General features: G+C 26.5%; 3 protein-coding genes across 3 annotated transcripts; 2 read left to right on the top strand and 1 right to left on the bottom strand.

The window, feature by feature from the left end:
* Nucleotides 1-232: 232 nt before the first annotated feature.
* On the top strand, nucleotides 233-2,469 carry OCT59_013054 (uncharacterized protein; the record flags this gene model as incomplete). Its single annotated transcript, XM_066140569.1, has 3 exons — nucleotides 233-1,312; nucleotides 1,400-2,060; nucleotides 2,132-2,469. 3 exons carry the CDS (start codon nucleotides 233-235, stop codon nucleotides 2,467-2,469), a joined length of 2,079 nt encoding a protein of 692 aa, XP_066001445.1.
* Nucleotides 2,470-12,186: 9,717 nt separating this feature from the next.
* OCT59_013055 (uncharacterized protein) lies at nucleotides 12,187-14,469 on the top strand (the record flags this gene model as incomplete). The annotated part of the gene is made up of 2 exons (XM_025322581.2): nucleotides 12,187-13,305; nucleotides 13,393-14,469. The coding sequence occupies 2 exons, from the start codon at nucleotides 12,187-12,189 to the stop codon at nucleotides 14,467-14,469; spliced, it is 2,196 nt and encodes a 731-aa protein (XP_025165905.2).
* A 5,865-nt stretch (nucleotides 14,470-20,334) lies between these two features.
* On the bottom strand, nucleotides 20,335-24,470 carry OCT59_013056 (uncharacterized protein; the record flags this gene model as incomplete). Its single annotated transcript, XM_066140570.1, has 5 exons — nucleotides 20,335-20,354; nucleotides 20,431-20,520; nucleotides 20,606-21,020; nucleotides 21,089-21,264; nucleotides 21,338-24,470. 5 exons carry the CDS (start codon nucleotides 24,468-24,470, stop codon nucleotides 20,335-20,337), a joined length of 3,834 nt encoding a protein of 1,277 aa, XP_066001446.1.
* Between the last annotated feature and the right edge of the window lie 2,233 nt (nucleotides 24,471-26,703).

The raw sequence follows: 26,703 nt of genomic DNA on the forward strand, positions 1-26,703 counted from the left end.
TTATTATCGATTGTCATGTGATCGCATATCATTTGTTCGATACCATCTTGTATTTCCATTTTCTGAAATAAAAGAACAGTCGTATCTGTCGATCTTCAAAAGATTCTGCAGGATTTGTGGATATTTTCCTAATTTATGTTTGTATGGTAAAAAAATTACTTATATAAGAGCCCCAAATTGCTCCAATTTATTCAATCGTTTTTTTTTATCGAACTAAAAAAAATAATAAAAAATGGAAAAAACAGCTGTTTTGGAAACAACCGTTGCCGTAATTAGTCACTCCGATACAATTACTATTGATACCGTTGAACTAATAATTCCTCCTTCTCAGTTTATTTCGCTCATCAAAGATGTATCTAATATTTTGTCAAAAGTTATAGAATTGTATAGGTCAGCTCAGCATAATAAAAATATTACCAGGATTTTGGTGGAACGTATTTCTGTTGCAAGTGCCTCTATTAATGTTTTACATGCAAGAGATGATTTATTAACTTCAACTTATTATAAAATTTTACAAAGATTGGTTCAAGTTCTTCATAATATGAAAGAATATATTGAAGAAATAACACAATATAATACAGTACAAAAGTTTTTAGGAACTGAAATGATTGAAAAAAAATTTAAAGAATTGTGTAAAGAATATGATAGCTGTATTATTTTGTTAAATTCTAATTTATCAGTCAATTTTAATTTTAATACTGAACAAGAAGATAAAATTATAAAGGAAGATATAGTACAACTTTCCAAATTTCAAAAAGTTTTAGCAGAATGTATAAACGATGTGAAACAAAAAGTCACTCACACAAATGATCAGATGAACTTAATCGTTGAGCGAGTCAGTGAAATGGCAATAACTATGCAAAGTATGCAAAGTAACATGAAAAGTATGACGTACACAGAAGACAACAAAATTCAAAAAAGAATCGATAATATCTTTCGTATATCTTCACTACCATTTGAAGATTATGAAGAAGCTGACGAAGAAGGACGTGGTTATAAAATTTATAAATTGAGAAAATACGTTCATATAAAAACTAAAGATGAATTTGCCTTTAAAGTTCTGGACCCATCTCATATTAATGAAGTTAAAAATCAAGTTACAATTCTTATGAAACTTAAAGATTGTCAAAATATCATTAATTTCTATGGTCTTACTAGTAATGGATTAGAAACTTATTTAGTAACTGAATGGGCAGAAAAAGGAAACTTACGTGAATATATTCTTGACCATGAACAAAATATTGACTTAAAATTGAAATTAAAACTTGCCTATGATATTGCTAAAGGTTTGAATTTCCTGAATTCTGTCAAGGTAAGAATTGCATTTGTAATTTAATTTTTTCATGTCAAATTTTCGAACTTTAAAGTATTAACAAGTATAAATGTTATCTTTTAATAGATAGTTCATCAGGATATTAGATCCGTAAACATCGTAATTACAGATCACGATGTCGCTAAAATTACAAATTTTAAATATAGTAGAAAATTTGATGAAGCTAAACATAATTTAGTTCAAAATGAAGACTATGTTCGATATAATGCTCCCGAAATGTTAAGAAGAAGAACTGCGGGAGATTATTCTATCAAGTATGATACCAAATGTGAAGTTTATAGTTTTGGTATTATCCTTTGGGAGATTGCTGAACGTAAGGTTCCGTACGATCAGTTCGTAGATTTTATTGCAATTGCGAAAATAGTAATGGGTGGGTATCGAGAAAAATTTACATCTGGTACCGATATTCCGAAGAAATATCAAGAACTTGTAAATAAATCTGTCGATCCAAATCCAGGTTATCGACCTATATTCTCAAAGGTGTTAACAGATCTTCAGGATATCTTTAGAAGTCTTGAAACACCCACAAATTATCCCAATTCTTTGAATAGTAACATAACTCCTCCCGTACAAAAAATGACTCAAGGTACAATTGCAGCGATAGAAGATTGTGCAATTAATTTGGATTTATTTAACACGGATTGGACGGATTGGAATTCATTTGATTATATGACGCTTGATAAAGCAATTGAATTTCATAAAAAAGACAGCAGCAAATATTATATAAGTGTTTTGATACTTATGCTGAAATTGGTAATCCAAAAGCAAAATATTGGAAAGCTTATTATATTTCAAAAGGTTGGTCTAATCTTGAATGTCCTGATAATGAAAAACATAAAGTGTCTGTTCAATTATTCAAAGAAGCTGCTAGTTATGGTGATGAGTTTCCTGATGCTCAACTCCGTTATGCATTAATGGTTATGCAAGGAAAAGGTGTCAAACAAGATAAAGAAGAAGCGATTAAATATTTTCTTAAAGCTGCTAAAAATGGACATCTCGTAGCTATGTTTGACACTGCCACCTATTACTACTCTAAAGACGAAAATGAATTAGGGAATTATTATATGATAAGTGCTGCTAATAAAGGCTATGAACAAGCAATTAATTATTGCAAAAAGAAAAATATTTCTTATTAATTATAGATTTATTGTATAAAAATTTATATTTGCACTTAATGAGTACTGTACTCTCTACCTTCAGTTAATCAATGTGATATATCATAAAATAATAAATTTACGTTCAAAGATGTTAGAATAATTAGAATAATTTCAATCTATAGTATTTTGAATAAATACTAACAACAATACTATATTTTTAATTTAAACAAAGTGTAGTATGTACGATTTACATATGATTTTGGTGTCGGATTTTGTACAGTTAAATTTTAGCTTAAATTAATTCATATTTAAATCAAAAAAGCATGCAATTTTTTGTATAATTGATAATTTATTTCTTTGATAATGCAAGCCAAAATTACGATGTTAGGCAAAATTATAAACTTGTATAAAATTTTTACGCCCAAAATCACATGAGGAGTGAGGACAAGCATTATGTTTATTTTTTGTTTTTACTTTACTTTTTTTTAACTATTTTCTTTTGCAAATAAAAGCTGAAAATAAAAAAAGTTACTTTTTTAAAATGTTAATTATCAAGTATTTTTGCATAATTACATACTGTTGCATGAGTATTTTTTTCATTATTTCATAGTGTGATTTCAGTATTTTGGATGGTTAAATGAATATGACTTAATGTTTAAGAAAAGTTAATCAGGCATGAAACTACCAAATATTTAATAGTTATTCGGCACTTTTAACTGTTATATTGGGTAAATCAAGTTTGATTGGTTGATCCGGGCTCCGCAGGAGCCAGAGATCAACTGATCAAATTTGATTCCCAAGCTACCTTTAGGTAGCGTTAGTTATTCGGTTCGAAGTGCCGAATAAGTGATTTATCCGTTATCCCGTGATTTGATATTGCCTGATACACGAATTTTTGCCTGATACACGATTTTTTACCCGATACACGATTTATTATAACCATTTTTAATTATAAAAAATCACGTGATACCGGATAATAATTTTTATCAGAATATCTTGATATTTCATATCCGCCGATTGGTAGAATTAACAAAATTAACCTAAATTAGTAATAAAACAAAACAAAATAAAATAATAAAATAAATAAATCACACTTGTGTTACATGATCTTATGATGCAGATATTGAGAAACTATATTAATGATATTAATGATAAAATTTTTTTTTTCTTTGTAAACTCTTTATAAATTCCCCATCAACTTCCTCACCAAGGATAAGTTAAGAATTTTTGCAAACATACATGTTAATTATTATATCTTTTTTTGTTTCTTTTTTAATAGGTTATGAAAAAAAATCTGTTTAGTCAATAAAAATATTTGGAAAAATCTTTTTTTTTTAAAAAAAAAAACTTTATTAATATTATAACAATTCTTGTAATTTTATTTTTATTTATTTATTTTATTTCAGAGAGGAGTAACCAATGACAAATACATAATAGAAGTTAACAACTATAAATAGTGAAAAACTATACTATTAGGGGTGCTGTGGTTATAAATCTCGTAAACAAGACCTCACCCTCCGGGCGGAACTACTCTAACAGTAAAACTACGCTACTGATAAAGGGAGACAAATATAAGAAAACAAAACAAAAAGAAAAAATAAAGAAAAAAAAAAGTCCCTATCTAAAAAATCTATAAAAGTTAGTAAGAATCAGTAGGAAGTTAAAGTAGATGATTTAATGCCTGTTGGGCTTATGTGTGAAATAAAAATATATTTTTAAATATATGTGAATTAAAACTGGACAAATCGTCATTGAGAGATGATAACCAGGGTAAATTATGTAAAAAGTTTGATGATGTCAAATAGATCCATAAATTATTATTATCAACTTGTCGTCTAGAGTCGTTAAGATGACAGTGATATCCATTAATATTATTAATGTTAATATAATCAGATTGACGTGATCTGTTGGTTGAATCGTGTTGATGATTACGACGGTAATTGATGAATGATTTTTTAGTGATATCATGTGCTATAACAATTCTTGTAAAACAAATTGTCACAATTTAGACGCATAGTACTGCTAGATCAGTAAATAACTAATACTTATTTGCCCAGTACTTGCCATATATCCTCATATAATTTCAATTTAAGGAACTACTATCCTTTCGAATCTTTTACAGATTCCTTTACCTTACTCCTAGTTAATGTAAATGTTGGTACAGAAAAAAAATCAATATGAAGAAGCAATGGTTAATTCTGCATGTTAAGTATTATAATTCTAGAATAAATATCTTAATAATTGAATTCTTCAACCTCTTTAGCTACTTACCAATTTTAAAAAAATCATCCAGATATAACAAAAGTTTCTTACATGGTTTACAGTACTTTAAGAATTCTTACTAGTTAAATTACGGATTCTAATAAATGGAACACACTAATGTTTAAAGCATCAATATCATTTTTAGAGTAGCTTGTAGGATTAGATTTCGAACAAGTTACCATGTTAGTTAAACGAACTATCTCATTTTTGTTTAAATCATGTAAATAATCAGATTTTCACTCTAAAAAGTATAAAGTTTACATTCGTTTCAGACAATTAAAATAATAACTGTACTAAAAAATTGAGTTAGAAAGGTCCAAAGAAAAATTTATCAGATCTAAAAAATTATAAGTAAGAATTAGTTTAGTCTATAAAAATTATTTTACGTGAAAAGCTTCAAAACTCAAGCTATTGTAAAATGCATAATTAGTTATGACTTGTATTAAAAATAAAATTTTCAGATGATAACTGGAACTACTGTGGAACTTAATATGCCTGCGAAGGCCTACAAATGAAACTGTAATAAGTTAAAATCAAGGTCTTAATTGTTATTTCAAAATGATGCTTCTCCACCCATCACTCGACCAAAAATAAGGTAGAAAAAACTGACTAGACTTCTTATTAAACATATAAATAAGATTCATAAATGGAGTCTATTTACACACGAGAAGAGTTCGAACAAGTTTTCTTTAGAGAAATAGAGCTTTTATTGAGAAAAATTGGAAACATAGTACATAACTTGCCAACGAATGGATAGATAAAGTTTTTAGAAAAATGATAACATCTATTGCGAGAATATAAGTCGAAATATTATGTAGTTAGTATTCATCCAAATATTAAATAGAACATTCATTAATGTGGAGAAGTAATAGAATATACTATAGATATGAGACTGAAAAATTCGGGCTAAAGGCCTGCAAACGGGTCCTAGAACCCGGAAACTCAGAAACTGGCCCGGCACATGTTGTTTCGTTAAACCCGGATTTTCGTAATTCTGGCCGAAATTAATTAAGTTGCCCGATTTTTTTGTTTTTAACTGGGGTGGCATCAGGAATTAAGTTGGCACAGTCTTTAATATTTTTTCAGTTAATATGTTATTTATTGTGAATTGTGTATTTATGTTTTTGTTTGTAATAATGTTGAATATATTAAGAAAAAAAGTCTGTTTATGGATTTTTTTCGCTTTATTATCAATTCTCTCCTCCGCTTTTAAGTATCTACATTTTACAGTATATTAAATTTGTCAGCAACATTTCCCTTTCCAACAAATTAATTAATATTAAGTTTGATACTTTTAAATAAATCATCATCATCTTGTACAGTCGCGTCGGAAAGTATTGCCCGATTACTTACAGATGGAGGTTATAATTATTTAGCCACTATGGTTATCCCAGCATCCAGTGATCAGAGTTTGACAAATTAAGGCTTGTTGGATTCACCTCACCAAGACGAGTCCAATGTTAGTTGAATCATGTCTTTAGGTCCAATAGATGCCGAGATATACCTCCAAACATACTTTACCTGAAAATTTTTCGAAACTCTGAATTTCATAAAATCGGGAATAGCTCACTATCCAGTGATCCAATTTTGATAATCAAAGGCTCATTGGATTAGTCTCTTCGAGACGCATCGAATGGTGGCCAGCCCATGTGTATAGTATCGATATATCACGAGATAATGGCAAAAACGTCCAAAATATATTTTAATGTATATCTTAGCATATATTGATCCTAGAGATATGAACCGACCACCATTCAATTCATCTTGACGAGACGAATCCAATGAGCCCTTATTCGCCAAATTTGGATCACTGGATGCCAAGATAATCACGAGTGGCAAGATAATTATAGATTTCATCTTTAAGCCAAAAATCAGCTAAAATTAAATAAAATTGCAACTAGTGATTTGCCAACAAATTTACTTGGTTTAAACAAAGTGGAGAACAATTAGAAACAAACCAATATATTACCCAGAAGTGTTGACCTCCTCCCAAAAGCTGTAGGCGAACTTAAAGCTGTACTGAAGAAAAAATGAAAATTTAAATAGTTCTGTTTTTGGGAAGGCTGCCACCCTGGGATTGTGAAAATTTGATGTAGTATGAGAAGCAAACTAGATATAAATTTTTTACTAATGTATATACTGGTGAAAAAATACAAATATTTTTGTTTTTGTCTTCATTTTCAAATCGGGCATTACTTTCCGACGCGACTGTACTTGTCTTATAACTAATCAATGAGAAAAACAGAGATTGAACTAATCATCAAATGATAACCTGCATTAGCTGTCATCTAATTTATTTTTTTATTTTCTAATTTTTAAAAAAAAGAATTAATAATTATTTTTTTGGTATTATTTTTTTTTTTACATAAATAATAATAATTAAAAATTACCTCCAAAATATTATTATGAGGAGGTTCTTCATTGAGAGAAAATTTTCCTGTAAACCTAATTACATCACCAGATGTAAAATCGGGAATCCATTTCAAAAAAGAAATTAATTTTAAATTCATTGTTGTATTATCTTCTTTTCTCATAATACCAATAGTTTCTTTTATAATAAAATTATTACTTTCTCGTTCAACAGTTGAATGAATTACACAAATTAAAGTAAGTTTTGCTGGTATAGTATTTATTTTATTTGTTTATTTATTTAATTTAATATGAAATAATTTATTTTATTTATTTTTTTATGTAAGGAATAGATATTTTATTAATATATTTTTCTTAATCGATTTTTTTTTTCGAAAAAGAGAGATATTTATTAAATATTTTTTTTATATGAGCGTCATTAAATTAAAAATGAAGTCAATATTCTTCATAAATAGAATCTTTTTTTCTTATGATCAAATATTTTTGATGTAATTATATTTATAACTTGTAAAAAAAATGTTTTTTTGTAGATGTGCCAATTCTATATCATTTGTCCGATTACATAATGATTGGATATTTGAAATCTTCCATGTTTTTTTTATTTAACTGATAATGGTAAAAGAATATAACCTTTTTTTTTAATTAATAAAAAAAAAAGAAAAAAATAATTTATTTTATTTATTCGTGATATTATTTAACACCCAAGTAGGATTTTTAGGCGATTTTTTACTCTAAAAGGCAAAAATTTTGGTTGATCATTTCATTTTGGTCAGATTTTCACCTAAATTTTCTATTCCGATTTTGAAAATCATCCACATGCATAGTTGCCATGGATACAAAAAAAATTGCCTTTTTCGTAAAAAACTCTCAATTTAATCTTAAGTATTAGTACAGTTCTGTACATGTACATGTACAAGTACAAGAGCAAGAACATGAACATGTACATGTACATGTACAGAGAAAGTGAACATTCACTATGGAAACTTTTTGCGCAGAGTTTAACTGTGCTGCTCAAAAAGAATGTTAACTTGACAGATCATGAATAAATCAACATTTTTTAATAATATGTCGATCATTTTATTAAAATATGAAAAAAATTAATTTTTTAAATTAAAAACGTCAAACCTGACGTTTTTGTAATTAAAAAATCAAAAAAAAGTAATTTTTTTAATTAAAAACGTCAAACCTGACGTTTTTGTGATTAAAAAAATCAAAAAAAATTAATTTTTTTAATTAAAAACGTCAAACCTGACGTTTTTGTGATTAAAAAAATCAAAAAAAATTAATTTTTTTAATTAAAAACGTCAAACCTGACGTTTTTGTGATTAAAAAAATCAAAAAAAATTAATTTTTTTAATTAAAAACGTCAAACCTGACGTTTTTGTGATTAAAAAAATCAAAAAAAAATTAATTTTTTTAATTAAAAACGTCAAACCTGACGTTTTTGTGATTAAAAAAATCAAAAAAAAATTAATTTTTTTTAATTAAAAACGTCAAACCTGACGTTTTTGTGATTAAAAAATCAAAAAAAATTAATTTTTTTAATTAAAAACGTCAAACCTGACGTTTTTGTGATTAAAAAAATCAAAAAAAATTAATTTTTTTAATTAAAAACGTCAAACCTGACGTTTTTGTGATTAAAAAAATCAAAAAAAATTAATTTTTTTAATTAAAAACGTCAAACCTGACGTTTTTGTGATTAAAAAAATCAAAAAAATTAATTTTTTTAATTAAAAACGTCAAACCTGACGTTTTTGTGATTAAAAAATCAAAAAAAAATTAATTTTTCTAATTAAAAACATCAAACTTGACGTTTTTGTGATTAAAAAAATCAAAAAAAAATTAATTTTTTTAATTAAAAACGTCAAACTTGACATTTTTGTAATTAAAAAATCAAAAAAATTAATTTTTCTAATTAAAATAATCTTGATTAATAGTATTAAAAATAAATATTTTTACGATACAGTAAAATTACAGTTTTTCTGTATAAAACTCAAAATTGGTATTCTAAATCTAACTTTTAAGATTAATTAAAGTTGTAGCCCTAATAAAGTTATATATAATTACAAATTTACAGACTTATATAATGAATGGATAAGTCTCACACCTTAATTTCGTGCTTAATTTTAACGATTTTAACAGTTTATCTATGTATGACTCAAAAACGGCATTCTAAATCTACTTTTTAAGATTAATTATATTTGTAGCCCTAATAAGGTTACACTTAATTGCAAATTTACAGACTTTACGTAATAAATGAATAAGTCTCCCGCCTTAATTTCGTGCTTATTTTAACGATTTTAACAGTTTATCTATGTATAACTTAAAATTAGCATTCTAAATCAAACTTTTAAGATTAGTTAAATTTGTAGCCCCGATAAAATTACATATAATCCTTGCATTTGGGATTTCTTTAATTAATAGCTCCAGAAATGTTAAAAAAGTTCATAAAAGTCAAGAAAGTTTTGTGCTACGCAAAACAAATGTTTTTACTTATAGATCGGCATAATGCATTTTTTCAATTTTAATATGAAAATTACGTTTACACCACTTTTGATTATATGTTAACTACATGTTTTTACAATATATTTTATCATGCAAGATACATTATGTTATATTCTTTTTATAAATCAATTTATTTTTACTATTGCTATCATTTGCAACTTACCCAGGAATGAACGATTTAAACCATCCAATATATTAACATTGGCATTAATCCCAGGACCAAATGATCCATCATTACATCGCATAAATTGCTCTGGTGCTATATTGGGAATTTTCTTAAAATTACTGCACCACAAAAATAATTAATTTTACTTATAATTAAGATTATTTAAAACTATTGTTATAATAGTAAAAATAAATTGATTTATAAAAAGAATATAACCTAATGTATCTTGCATGATAAAATTATGAGATGTATTAATCTTAAAAAGTAGATTTAGAATGCTAATTTTGAGTTTTATATAGAAAAACTGTAATTTTACTGTGTCATAAAAATATTTATTTTTAATACTATTAATCAAAGATTATTTAAAACTGTTGTTGTAGCAATATTAATAAATTAATTTTTTTAAAAAATAAAATATTTGTTTATTATGGTATTAAAATATTTGAAAAATTATACCTGTTAGGATGTAATGTTATATTATATATAAAATTAAATATTATTTATTTTATACATATATAAAAAATTTTAACATTACAATAGAGCAGATTATCTTACTATCTAGTGATCAGATTTTATTGATCTTTGACTTATTAGATTCATCTTATTAAGTCAAATCAAATGTTATAATTTTATAATTATTAGATTAATATTTATTATAAGATATTAATTGAAGTACTGTTAATTTTATCTTATAATCTAATGATCAGAAACTGATAATTTATAGCTCATTAGATTTATCTTGTTTAGACAAATATAATGGTTATTAGATCATAAAAATTGGATTATTATTGGCTGAGATATTATGGTTTGAAATTTAATAGCAATTCAAGGGACATGCTTGCTGACCGTAAAAAATTTAATAATAAATAACAGGTTTGCACAGTTTTTAATTGATTTAATAATTAAATGGTGCAAACCTGTTTTTTATTATCTAATCATTTAACAAAAAATGGTTCATGCCATTTCTTTATTAAACCATTAAAAAAATGGTGCATACCCATTATTTGTTATCAAATTACTAATTGAAAATAATGGGTTTACACCATATTTATTATCAAATTGCTAATAATTTAATAATGTAATAATGTGAACTCTTAAAACTTCATAGATTATATAAATTAGTTTTAACCCTTACAATTTAAGGGATAGTTAAATAAATTATAATGTTTAAAAGCTCACTAACTTGTACTTAATTACCCTAGTTTATGGTAATAAAATTTTTTTTTCGATAGTAGCTTTCATAGTGCTTTTTTTTTTATCATAGTAAATAAATTATTAACAAATAATTACGCTTATCATTTTTACCATTTTGTTAAATACATGATTACGTACATGATCATCACGTTTTGTTTTTAATTTTTTTTTTTTTAAAAAAAAATATATATTAACCTGCCATCTGTAGAGAAGCTAACTGCAGATCCAATACTTGAAGCTTGAAGCTTGAAGCTTATGATTAAGCCTACACTTAAGTATATGCTTCAAGCTTCAAGCTTAATATAAAAATGCTGGAAAAGTTTAAGCTATATTTGGGCATCAAACAAACCATATATTGAATTTCATGGTTAGTTACGATCAACAAATTTATTAAAATAATCCTACGATTAAAGCTAGACACATTAAACAGGCTTTTCAGCATTCTTATCTCCAAGCTAAATAACAACAAATTAATATAATAATAGTCCGGGTCCGGGTTGGTAAATAGGGGTCAATGCAGACCTCTAATTCGGACCTTTGAAATTAGCTGTAGCAGGCGCAGCAAAATAACAAACAACACAAGAAAAAAGGTGGAGTCATCTTTCTTTTAGAAGTATTAAATCTGGCTGTTCTCCTTTTTCTGCAAATTTTTTATCCAGATTATTTATCACACTTGTTTTACCAACTTCAATTATTACTAAATTTGGTCTAGTTGTCAATAATTCTTTAACACTTTTACAATTAATCTAGAATTACCATTCCTTTTTAGAATCTTCTTTTCTGATCCTGTTTGATTCATTTTTAAAAATAAGAGAATCATCATCAAAATTATTTATATAATCATCAAGTTCATAGGATAGTACAATAAAATTTTCTTTGATGCTCACCGCTATTTTCAATTATAATAGAAGTGCAAAAAGATGGAAAATTGAAAGAGTTTAAAAACTTTATCTTGACATCGATCATCACCTCGATCACGTTTTTGGCAAATGTCACGTGCCTGGGCTTTTTTTATTTGTGTTGCATGATCGACATCAACCCAACCATTTTGAAAAACGGAAGAACTTTTAGAAGGAATTTGCAGAACTCCTATAAAGAATGATCATGACTGCCGATCTGCAGGATGCATATAGATTCTGCAGATTGGTGGATTATGTTTGTATTACAAAAAATAAAATATATACTGGGAATGACAATACTGAAAATTTTTTAAAAATAATTTTTTTTTAAAAAAAAAATTTTTTCTTAAATTAAAAAATATGGCAAAAAAAACTGATTTGGCGATTGAAGCAACTACTGCTGTAATTGATTACACTGACACAATCATTAGTTCTGTTGAGCTAACAACATCAGTAGTTATTCCTCTTTCACAATTCATTCCGCTCATTAGAGATGTATTTGAAATTTTTTCGAAAGTTACGGATTTATATAGGTCAGCTCAGCATAATAAAAATATTACCATGATTTTAATGCAACGTATCTCTACAGCAAACATCTCTGTTAATATTTTACAAGCAAGAGAAGATTTATTAACTTCGATTTATTATAAAAGTTTACAAAGATTGGTTCAAGTTCTTCATAATATGATTAAATTCATTGAAGATATAACACAATATAATACGGTGCAAAAGTTTTTAGGAGCTAAAAAGATTGAAAATGGATTTAAAGAATTATGTAAAGAATATGATAGCAGTATGACTTTGTTAAATTTTAACCTATTGGTCAATTTTAATACTGAAAATGAAGATATTAACCTATTGGTCAATTTTAATACTGAAAATGAAGATAAAATTGTGAAAGAAGATGTAGAACAACTTGTAAAATTTCAAGAAGCTTTAGTAGAAAGTATGAACGATGTGAAACAAAATGTCTTTCACACAAATGATCAGATGAACTCAGTCGTTGAACGAATCAGTGAAATGGCAATAACTATGCATAATATGCAAAGTATGATGGGCAGTAAAAAAGAAGATGCAGATCAAATTCAAAACAAAATCGATATCATCTTTCGTACTGATAAACTTCCATTCAAAGATTATGAAGAAGCTGACGAAATTAGTATACGTGGTGAAAGATTGAGAAAATACATTCAAGTAAAAACTAAAGAAGAATTTGCTTTCAAGGTTGTAGATCAATATCATATTAATAAAGTTAAAAATCAAGTCACAATTCTTATGAAACTTAAGGATTGCCAAAATATCATTAATTTCTATGGTCTTACTAGTGATGGATTTAAAACTTATTTAGTAACTGAATGGGCAGAAAAAGGAAGCTTACGTGAATATATTCTTAACCATGAACAAAACATTGACTTAAAATTGAAAATAAAAATTGCTTATGATATTGCTAAAGGTTTGAATTTCCTTAATTCTGTCAAGGTAAAAATCGCATTTGTAATTTAATTTTTTCATTTCAAATTTTCGAACTTTAAAGTATTAACAAGCATAAATGTTAACTTTTAATAGATGGTTCATCGGGATATTAAATCTGAAAATATATTAATTACACATCATGATATTGCTAAAATTACAAATTTTAGTAGAAGATTTGATGATGATGCTGGTAATATTGAGATATCTAAAGAATATTTTCGATATAATGCTCCCGAAATTTTAAGAAGAGGATTTACAGGAGAAAAGGAGAAAAAAGACAAGTATTCTAAGTATGATACCAAATGTGAAGTTTATAGTTTTGGTATTCTCCTTTGGGAGATTGCTGAACGTAAAATTCCATACGAGCAATTCAAAGATTTTATTGAAGTTATAAGAAAAGTAGTAGGTGGGTATCGGGAAAAATTTAGAGCTGGTACTGATATTCCGAAGAAATATCAAGATCTTGTAAATAAATCTGTTGATTCAAATCCGGGTTCTCGACCTATATTCTCAAGGATGTTAACAGATCTTCAGGATATTTTCAGAAATCTTGAAGCACCCACAAGTCGTCCCATTAGTAACATAGCTCCTCCTGTACGAAAAATGACTCAAAGTACAATAGAAGCGATAGAAGATTATGCAATTAATTTGGATTCAGATTCATTTAACACGGTTTGGGATTCATTTGATTATATGACGCTTAATAAAGCAATTGAACTTCATAAAACCGACAGCAAGAAGGATAAGAAAATATTATATAAATGTTTTGATACTTATGCTGAAATGGATAATCCAAAAGCAAAATATTGGAAAGCTTATTATATTTCAAAAGGTTGGTCTAACCTTGAATGTTCTGAAAAGGAAAAACATAAATTGTCTGTTCAATTATTTAAAGCAGCTGCTGATTATGGTGAAAAGTTTCCTGATGCTCAACTCCGTTATGCATTAATGGTTATGCAAGGCAAAGGTGTCAAACCAGATAAAGATGAAGCGATTAAATATTTTCTTAAAGCTGCTAAAAATGGACATTTCGTAGCTATGTTTAACATTGCCACTTATTACTACTCTATACACGAATATGAATTAGGGAATTATTATATGATAAGTTCTGCTAATAAGGGCTTCGAACAAGCAATTAACTATTGTAAAAAGAAAAATATTTCTTATTAATTATAGATTTTTTGTATAAAGTTTTATATTTGTACTCAATAAGTATTAGAAAATTACACTCTTATATCTAAGGATTCTCGAGGAAGATATAGGAATATAATAACGGGAGGGTTCAATTTTAGCCAAAATTTTTTATGGGTATTAGATAAGTATTAACCGAGCTTAAATTACTGTAGTAGTAATTATTCGAGTGTTTAAATAAGTCAAACATATTTAATTAAATCAAATGATGCCGAAGCTTGCTTTGAAGATATCATATGCTTCTTAATTTTACTGTGTGCATAATAAACCATTATAAATACATTATTTTGAAACTATTATTAATGTAACTATAAAAAATTTTCGCAGTTTTTTGTCTATTTTAATGAAATCCATAAATTTTAATATTTTTTTTTGGACCGGAAGTTTATATTCAATAATAAAATTGTAACACTTAAAAATCACTCAGCATTTTAAAAAACATCTAAAAAAATAAGTTTGTAATTTTGCGTTCAATACATTTTAGATTTTTAGAAGCACTGAAGTGTCAACTAATATAGTAATATGTTCATCATTTACATAAATCGTTATTGTCGGTTAATTATTACGAAAAATATTATTCCTTCGCCCAATATGCGTGCGAGATCGATAATAACATTAATTAATTATCTTCTATCATTTATTACTTTTTGTAATATTTTTGAAAGGTGATGCAGCTTTGGGCAAGCTATCGATTATTGTTGAATAGTGTTTAATATATAAATGGAATACCATTAACGGGAAAAATTATCTTTAAATTTAGAATAGTAAACATGTTAACGTGTACTATTTCTCAATATACAGTTCATATAAACCCAATTAGCCGACATCAATATGGCAAAATTCTTATCCCTATTGTGTGATTATGTCTGCTGAGGTTCTATTAAATCGTCATCGTATATATACAATATTCCAATTATTAGTTATATTATAAATTATGTCTTTTTTTTTATTTATTTAAAAGAGATTTCAAATTAAATAATCCTGCCTCAGTCTATTAGGATTAAGTAATGTAAAATGATACAATTAAAAGAATATTGCATTATAAAAAAAAGGAATGTTTTAAATTACATTACAAAATGAATATTATTTGAAAAAATATAGCCAGACTAAAGCATACTCAATAGTCGACATGGATACGTGCATCACATATTTCTCTTCGTATATATGATCTTTATCATCAACCTATAATACTTTCCTTCACTATAATTTCTCAGCCTAATATAAATACCATACGTACTATTGGCTAATTTTTCTAATTCAATATATCCGACTGAACTACTATCTGGTATACCGTTATTTAAAAAATCCTTACCCGAATTTATCGTACTCATTTCAATGACGCAATGATCTTACCTAAATAACTAAAAAAATATTTGTAGAGATTATTCATTGCTATTATTAATCATATCCTCTCTTGGGACAATATGATTGGGTCATCGCAGCAGATCGCAATCATCGCATCTCCAGCTAAAGTATAACGTGCTTTGTTTTTTTACTTTTATTTTTTAATATTTTTTTTCGGTTCTTATAATTCCGATTATTAAAGACCAAAATTATTTTCGAATTTTTTTAAAACTGAAAAAATTTTTATTTTTTCGGTTTTTTATTCTCAGTTTTTTTTTTCAAGTTTTAATAATAATTAGAATTAACAAAAAAGACTTTTTTACTATTGTTATTGTTTTATTATTCGTTTTTTATTGTATTTATTATAACTAACACTAATAAAAAGACAAAAAATTTGGTACAACATTAAATAATAAATATTTTTTCATTCCTTTTGTATTTAAAGCAAATTACTCATTCTTAAATGAGATTTTTTAACTTGCTCAAAATCTTTTTAATTGATCAATTGACCAAATTTTTTTTTTAAAGAGAACAATATAGTTAAAAGATGAAATAATTAATAAAAATGAAATTTTTTACTTCATCTATAATTGTATTAAAAATAGTAAAAAATTTTTACGTGATTCATATAGTTATAGGTGATTAGGTTATTTTTAGTTATATTGATAGTTACATAAATAAATCACAACTATATATATAACTGATATTTATGATAATACTGGAATAAATTGAAGACAATAACAAGTATATATCCCATCGGTATTATGTATACACCGATGGATTTTTTTGTAAGCTATATGATTATTCACTTTAAAGACCCACGCGTTCAATTACGACGCCAATAGAAGAAATAGACACAAATCATTTACCCAATCAATTAATCCACAAAATTACAGAATGTTTCATGGGTGAAATAGGGATGAAAGAATAATGTGGAACGAAATGGATATGGAATGATAGGAGACGAAATAGTGGTGGGAAAATGATAGGAGGTGAAATAGTGATTAAAGGAACGAAATGATGATGAAAAAGCGATATAGAATGAAATGGTGATAGAAAAAATGATATAGGACGAAATGGAGATGAAAGAGTATATTGAATGAAATGGAGATGGAAAAAGAATGATAGGAGATGAGACAGTGATGGAAAAAATGATAGAAGACGAAACGGCGAGGAAAGGAACAGCATGGCATATTAAGAAAGAAACAAAAAAACCGTAAAGCCCAATAAAGTGAAAAGCCCGACCAAAAAAAAGAAAAAGATAGTTAGATTATAAAGAAAATAAATTTTCAATTCCAAAAGACCCAAAAAATAACTTACCATTTATTAGGATACTAATGCCAAAGCTTTAAAGTCGTTAAAAGATGGAAAGAACTACCTACAAAAAGTGACGAAGTGGAACAAATGGAGGTGGAAGTGACGAAATAAAATGAAAAGAAGAGAGAATAGTTAATATTAATGAAGGAAAAAAAGACATACACAACGTTAAGAAATATGTATAACTTACCGAAAGCTAAGGAAGCAACTACAAAAAAAAATAAAATCGCGTAAATATGATGAGTGACGCAATACAAATAAAAACATGTGACACTGGTGCTGAGCACCACTGGACCACTGATGATGTTTCATAGTAACTTATTATAACCAAATCCATATCCAGATTTTTGAATAATGATTTTAATTCAATGGTTTAGTTAAATTAATAATGTATTCGAGTAAAATGAGTATCAAAAGAAGAATAATAAATGAAATGAACAAATTCTAATACATGTTCAAATATTGTTCGCAAGTTGATTATAAGTTTAAGATTGACGTAATATAAAATAATAAGAAATAATTATAAAATTTATAATTAATTAATAAAAATATTTGTAGTACTTTCATAATATTAAAGTTTTTTCTAAATACTTCTAAAAAATTAGTTGATAATTATTTTTCCACAATTCCTTAATTAATCCGAATTTCATTCTACATTCAAACGTCAAATCATTAATATAAATAGCTATATTATTATAAATATAATTTAATACATATTATTTTATTATTTTTTGTTGACTAATTATTACCATATTAAATTCCTAATTATAAACAATAAAACTACTGTAACCATCTTTAATTTACTTAGTATTACATTATAATACTAAATTTTTCTATTTAAACAAACTCATTGGTCCCGGTGCGAAGCAACGGGTGACTGCTAGTATTTTAATAAATTTATTTGTAAAAAAAGACAAAATTTTGTTCTCGATCGTATTTTTGATAATTGGTCGATTCCACACGCAGAAGGTGCCGTCACACCAAGATCGGCAAATAGCATCTTAAAAAGATAAAAGCAAAAAAGTCTATTGTCAGCAAAATCAAATCAAAAAATAATATAAGAACACCTTTTTTCTCAAAACATAGTACTAATAGTAATAAACGATATCATTAAAAGTGGTTAAAAGAGTTTGCGTAAAATGACCAGGGCGAAAATAATATATAGTTCTTGCCTTTTTGGATAATTCAGGTTAATTAATTTTAACTAAATTTGATCATTATATTTAAATTACAGATTTTTAAACAGCTAAAACATAGCTAAAATTTAATTTAGAAAAAAAAATAAAAATTTTATTACTATTTTTAGATATTAACTGTGATTCTGCGTACAACGGACTACTCCTGGACAATATCTCTATATATTTTTCGGGTACTAATGGACTCATTATTTAAGGCAAAAGAGCGAACAATGGACCAATACGCGAAGTTCCTACTAACACACAGCAAGACAAAACTTCATACTAGGGTTAAAGACAAAGAATAAACAAATAATATTGTTTTAATTGCAAAGTGAAAGAATAGGATTTCAAAGTCACTCTTAAGCCCTGTAAAAAAAGTCGATCCGTTTTTTATATTCCATCTTATTTTCCCTAAAGGGCTCATATTTATCCCGGAATTTATCGAATTATTTACATTTTCCGTGAATGGATCCGTGAAAGGCTCATTTTACGGAGTTTTTACAGAAATAACGGATAAAATTTTTTTAGGAAAGTAATAGTACAATGAGAATAACATAATAATAAGACAGTCGAAGTTAAGAAGGATAACCTATCATAACCTGGATATAAGAATTTCAAGATGACCAGGCAATTTTGTTCTTATTAAGCAATGGCCAATACAAAATAGCAACAATCAGACAGGAAACAATTTTGGAAGAAGACCGATTTAATCAAACAAGAGAAGAAAATAAATGATATAAGGGTAGAGGTGCATCTTATGGCAATAGATACTGTATGATGTTATCAAACACGAACAACAAAAGGGAGAGATGGAGAAGGATGAAATTTAAAATAGTAATAAAAAAATGTATATTAATCGACTGAATATATAAAAGTTATATTAATACGATAAAATCAATTATGTTTGCATAGTATCTAATGATGAAACAGGATCTAAAAAAGAAAGTCTGTTAATCAAAAATAAATGGAACTTTAATATTTAGATGAAGTAACCAAATAATGTGATCGTAAGTTATCGAATGATTACCCCATCATATTACAAGGATATTTATTGAAAGAATAATAAAGTCACTCTTAATTTTTTTGTAATAAGGGATAAATGTTTTTAAGTTTTTTGCAGAAAGAAACGTAATATGACTAATGATGGTTTAACTCGTGTAAATAAATAATTGACTTACACTGATCATACATCAACTTTCAAATTATCAGAAATAACTAGCTATTTTATATCAATTTTTCTATTACTAATTTTGGTTAGGCATTTTAAGGTGTAGGTAAGTATTTTTCATTTCGTTAATTCTCTCTAAGCTTGTTTTCTTCATTCTTTGGTTTTCAGTTTGCTCTTTGTGCTCAGCTGGTTATTTTCGTCCGCTTTCTTCATCAATTCGTCTCTTTTCTTTTTTGGACTTTAGTAGTTAAATTGGTTTAAAATGAAATTGAAAAAATGAAAGCGAAAATGAAATATTACCTGATGAGAAAGCCCAACCAACCAAATCTTTTCCTTTTTAGATAATCAATTGTTTTATTAAGAACTTCAAATTTTACTATATCGGTATTTAGTCATGAGATAAATTATTATTGTCAATAGATATCAAAATAATTGCTAAAAGAAACGTCACGGTTTAATTACTGTATATGTTTCACCAAATACACAAATAATGTATGAATTTCAATAAGAAATCTAGATTCTAAAATTTAATAAGTTACATATTGAACTGGATTATTTATTTGACCTTGGCAAAAAAATAAAAATATAACTCATATAAATTTATTATAAATAAATACACAAAATCAACTACATATGGGGATCTTTTATAACCGTCTTAAATGAATAATAAATAATCAACTATACTTTAAGCTAATATAAATAATGTTTTTAAAGTAAAATATGTCGAATGTGTTCCTTTTGCCATAGCATATTTTGAAAATTTCAACGAATTAATTTTATAAAATATGATTATTGTTAATTTAATAATCTTCAATTGAACTATTAAATAACAAATTTTCAGAGTATTTCAGTTTTAACTAGAAATACCAAAATAATTAGTTTCATATCTTAAAAAAAATAATGATGTAAAATGTCATTAAAATTAATACTTACTGCAAAAATCATCAGAATCACAACTAGCTTGCACATTTGAGGCCGAAGTTGAACTATTATCTGAACGATAACTAATTTGAGATTCTGAATCTTAATACAAATTTTATCGTTAATAATCAGTAAATTATAACTTAATAAAACAAAATTTATTAATATATAAACACATTACAAATACCTTTTCTTAATTTAATTCCAACAATCATCTTTTTAAATTCATTCAATACTTCCTTAATATCTGGCCTTTGTTCGGGCTCTTGCCTCCAGCAATTTTTGTAAAGATTTTCATATTCCTTAGGGGTATCGGGAACTGGAGTTTCTCGAATTCCACTAATAACAGAAATAGCAACTGTTTTATTATCACAATCTTTAAATGGAGGTTCTCCACTGGAAATTTCCCACATTAATACACCAAAGCTATATATGTCTGAAGGTTTAGTATATTTGTAATTTGGATCTGATAAACGCTTTGGCTCAATATAAGAAGCAACACCAATAGTGCCAATAAAAGTTGTTGTATTATCTTGAATTTTTGAAATACCAAAATCTGTAATCTTAGCATTATCATCATGAATAACAATATTCTTTGAATGCTAAAATAAAAAAAAGTCAATGTTGACAATCAACAATAATTGCTATAGCAAATAAGAATAATACTTACAAGATCTCTATGTAAAATATTTTCGTTATGTAAATAATTTAATCCTTCTGCAATTTGAAATGCTAATTTTTTCTTATTATCCCAAGTTAATTTCTCAAAATTTTCTTTGAGATAATTTTGTAAATCACCACCATTAGCGTATTGCATTATAAGGAAATGATCATTCGTTTTTTGATCTAAATTAAGAAATTTATTAAAAAAATAATTATAATAATAAATATACGTAGTACAAATAACTTTTTAAATTACCAATACTAATGCCTAAGCAACGCACAATCCTTTCACTATAATCAAGTCGCAAATGTATTTTTAATTCATGAATAAATTCGTCTAGTAAATCATGCTTTATGTTAGTTGCTTTAGTCAATTTTTTACAAATGACGTTATCATTTAGTTTGTTCCAAATTGCTTTTGAAATTTGTCCAAACCCTCCTTGTTTAAATGATTCAACATTTTCTAATTCATTATAAGGTATCAATTTAATTTTTTCATGATCTATGGCATCTTCAATCCAATTTTTCGCATTGATTATATTTACATTTTCATTTTTTACTTCTTTAAAACATTCAAATACTAATTTAACATTACCCTTTATCAATCCAGTTTCATCTTCTATATTATCTTGGTTTATTGCTGCTCTTTCATACCAATAATAAGCTTTTATTTCATCTTTTTCAATACCAATTCCTTTTTCATAGTAGAGATTAAGTTTCTTTTGTGCATAAACATATCCTTGTTCAGCTGATTTTTTAATCCATTCAAATGCTTTAACATCATTTTTATCAGTACCTATTCCATTTTCATAATATAAACCTAAATTGTATTGCGCAACTTTATACTCATTGTTTGCCGAAATTTGATACCAATCAAAGGCTTTATGTTCATCCTTTTCAATTCCAATTCCTTTTTCATAACATAAGCCCAAGTTATATTGCGCATATTTATTTTCATCTGCTGCTTTTTGATACCAATAAAAAGCTTTAATTTCATCTTTTTTAATGCCAATTCCATTTTTATAATATGATCCTAAATTACATTGTGCATATTTATTTTCTTTTTCTGCTGCCTCTTGGTACCAATAAAATGCTTTTTCCAAATTTTTTTCAATTCCAATTCCATTTCCATAAAAAAAACCAAGTAGATTTTGTGCATCACTATGCCCTTGCTCAGCTGATTTTTCAAACAAATTAAATGCTTTAAATTTATCTTTTTTAATATAACTTCCATCTTCACAGTATAAATCTAATAAACTGTATCGAGCAGATTCATTTCCATTTTCCTCTGCTTTTTGATACCAATAAAATGCATTTTCAAAGTCTTTTTCAACCAATTTATAAAAATCACCAAGCTCATTTTGTGCATTACTATATTCTTGTTTAGCTGATTTATAAAACCATAAAACCGATTTAATTTCATCTTTTTTAGTGCCAACTCCATTTTTATAACACAAACCTAATTTGTATTGCGCATATTTATCTTTACTTTCTGCTGCTTTTTGATACCAAAAGAAAGCTGTATCCTCATCTTTTTTAGTACCAATTCCATTTTCATAAAAATGACCAAGTTTATTTTGTGCAAAACTATAGTCTTGTTTAACTAATTCTTTAATGTATTCAAATGCTTTAATCTCATTTTTTTCAATACCAATTCCATTTTCATAACATAAACCTAAATTATATTGTGCAAGTTCATTTCCATTTACTGCTGCTTTTTGATACCAATAAAAAGCTTTTTTCAAATCTTTTTCAACTCCATTTCCATTTTCATAAAAAAATCCAAGTTTATTTTGTGCATTAGGATATTCTTGTTTGGCTGATTTTTCAAACCATTCAAATGCCTTAACATTATCTTTTTTAATACTATTACCAATCCCTTTTTCGTAACATAAACCTAAATTATATTGTGCAAATTTGTTTCCACTTTCTGCTGCTTTTTGATACCATAATAAAGCTTCTTTAAAATTTTTCTCAGTACCAATTCCATTTTCATAGAAATATCCAAGTTCATTTTGTGCATTACTATAATTTTGTTTGGCTGATTTTTCAAACCACAAAAGTGCCTTAATTTTATTTTTTTCAATACCAATTCCATTTTTATAGCATAAACCTAAATTATATTGTGCATTTTTATCTTTATTTCTTGCTGCTTTTTGGTACCAATAAAAAGCTCTAATTACATCTTTTTCAACACCAATTCCATTCTCATAGAAATGACCAAGTCTATTTTGTGCAGTATTATGTTCCTGTTCTGCTAATTCTTTAATGTATTCAATTGCTTTTTGATACCAATAAACAGCTTTAACTTCATCTTTTTCAATGCCAATTCCATATTCATAACATAAGCCCAAGTTATATTGTGCACATTTATTTTCATCTGCTGCTTTTTGATACCAATAAAAAGCTTTAACTTCATCTTTTTTAATGCCAATTTCATTTTCATAACATAAACCTAAATTATATTGTGCAAATTTATTTCCATTTTCTGCTGCTTTTTGATACCAATAAAAGGCTTTAACTTCATCTTTTTTAATGCCAATTTCATTTTCATAACATAAACCTAAATTATATTGTGCAAATTCATTTCCATTTTCTGCTGCTTTTTGATACCAATAAAAGGCTTTAACTTTATTTTTTCTAATACCAATTCCATTATCATAACACAAGCCTAAATTATATTGCGCATCTTTATCTTTTTCTGCTGCCTTTTCATAATAATAAAAGGCTTTAACTTCATTTTTTTTAATTCCAATTCCATTTTCATAACATATACCTAAATTACATTGTGCAAATACATTGCCATTTTCTGCTGCTTTTTGGTACCAATAAAAAGCTTTGGCATCATCTTTTTCAATGCCAATTCCATTTTCATAAAATAAACCTAAATTATATTGTGCAGATTCATTTCCATTTTCTGCTGCTTTTTGATACCAATGAAAGGCTTTTTCCAAATCTTTTTCAACTCCAAACCCATTTTCATAAAAAAAGCCAAGTTTATTTTGTGCACTAGTACATTCTTGTTTGGCTGAAATTTTATACAATTCAAATGCTTTTATAAAGTCCTTTTTAGTACCAATTCCATTTTCATAACATTTGCCTAAATTATATTGTGCAAATTTATTTTCGTTTTCTATTGCTTTTTGGTACCAATAAAAAGCCTTTTCTAAATTTTTTTCAATCTTTTCATAAAAATTGCCAAGTTGATTTTGTGCACCACTATATCCTTGTTCAGCTAATTTTTTAAACAACTCAAGTGCTTTAGGAATATCTTGTTCGGTACTAATTCCAGTTTTATAATGCATGGCCAATTTGTACTGTGCATCTTCATTTTCTCTCGCTTCTGAATACTTATTAAAAACACTATTTTTTTTCTGTTCTTCAGTCATTATTTAGATAGATAATTCAAATGATACTAAAATACAAATACAGTAATTATATACTTTGCAGAAACCTATTGATTTTGAAAAATATGGTAAAAATATTTTTAAAATATGATTGACATATTGCGTGTACATTTCTGTTAACTCTGTTGTAACTCGATAACGGCAATATGTTGAACATATGTTAAAAAACACATGATTAAAATATGTTTAAAATATGTTTACTATATATCAAAAATATGTCAAAATTTATGAAAAAAATGTGATATTTATATTTTTATTATATATCAAAAATATCATTATAATATATTGCAAGTAATACAATTTATTATATATTAAAAATACACTAAAATATTACAATTATACATTTTACATTGAAATTATAATAAAAACAAAACTATTATAATGCCTTCACTGCACAATTTTTGATTTGGATCATTGTGATTTATTCGCAAGGAAATTTCCAAGTCAAATCATGTGACTTCTGATTCTCCTTTCTGTACGACCCTCTCAATGATAAGGAAACAAAATTATTACTGTACTTTTTTGTATGTTCGCCATTCTCACATCTTATCTCCCTTTTGCAACTCTCCTGGTCACTTCCTTTCCATCTCATTTGGAGGTCACACTTATTCTTCTGCGATTTTCTTCAGACTGTTAAATACTATAAGTTGCGGGTAGGATAATAAATAGTAGTAGTAATTAGTCTAGATTTCTTGTATGATATTTTGCAATACACTGTAGGTTATTTTTATTAGTATATTTGCTTGTTTGTGGACGTGTAAATTTTCAATAAGTAATTTTATTTCTATTTATACAATACAAGATGCTTGATCATTTAAAAAAAAAGTAAAGTCAAAACATTAGTAAGAAATTCGTTAAAGAAATAAAACCAAAGGAACTTCCAATACTTACCAAAATCTACAAATCCAAGGTTCCATTGCCTAAAAATGAAATAAATAAAATTGAAATTTTAATAAAATGCTCAATAAAGAAAATTTTTTAAAAAAAATTCTGAAGATTCTTACCATAAATTAAGTGTATGCACAACTGTTTAAAAAAAAGAAATAAATAAACTGTTAGTAAAGTTCGCTAAAAATAAAAAAAATTTAATAAAAAATTTTGAGACTAACCAAAATCCTGAGCTAAGAAACTAAAGAGCTGCTAAAAAAGAAAAAATCAAAATGTTATAAATGACAGTTCGTCAAAGAGGTCCTGCACATCTAAAGTAATTCAGCCAGTACAGTTGCCTAAAAAGAAGAAACAAATGAACATTTAGCAAAAGTTTATTAAAAAATATAAAATAAACAAATAATAAAATCACCCTCTAAAAATCTGCAACTACAAAAGAAAGAAAAATGAAAGGATGTTGATAAATGTTTCATTTCGTCAAAAGTGAAAAAAAAAAGATAAAAAAGTTACCAAAAGTCCACATCTAAAGAGACAGCATCCAAAGAGGCCAGATATGCCATAATAAGAGCTACAAAAGAAAAAAATCAAAACATTAATAAATATTTGTTAAAATAGAAATTCTAAAAAAAGAAATACCCACTCAATTCCAACGCGCACAAAGATTTAAAAACTTGCTAAAAAAGAGAGTAAATTGTAACATTAGTAAAATGTTTTGAAACTTTTAAAAACTTCCGAATACCCTTACCAAAAATCAACATATCTGAAGATCCCATTATATGTTTCGTTGCTATAAGATAAATAATTAAAAAAAAACTTCCTACTGTACTCACATTCTAAATACCGTAGAACTAAGCCATCTAAGAATTAAGAAAACAACCATTAAAAATTATTTGATAAAAAACAAAACAATTAAAGAAAACAAAATTGACAAATTCTACTGGAGGAGCTGAAAGAATTACCTAAAAAAAGCTTCCAGTTTCAGCATTTGAAGGGTATTTAACAATATGTTACGCTACTATTGGAATATCTTCCAATCATTTCTGTTGATACTCTGCATTAATTATATATCTGGAGATTTGAAAAATATGAATCTGTGAAGAAACTGCTCTTATCTCCTTTTCCTTATCATTTTTTACACAACAAAATATACTTACGCCTAATACTAAACAACCTCCTACTATTTATTGTACCAAAGTAAATTTCAAATGAATGAAATTCAATATGGAAGCTAAAATCAAAATGTAAAATGTTAAAGAATTTTTGTTTTTCTCTTGTGGGTACTTTTCACTTTTTTTTTAAAACTATGTATGAGAGAGAGGAGGGAATG

This window comes from Rhizophagus irregularis, chromosome 20 (genome assembly GCF_026210795.1).
Source record: "Rhizophagus irregularis chromosome 20, complete sequence".
Lineage (NCBI taxonomy): Eukaryota > Fungi > Glomeromycota > Glomeromycetes > Glomerales > Glomeraceae > Rhizophagus > Rhizophagus irregularis.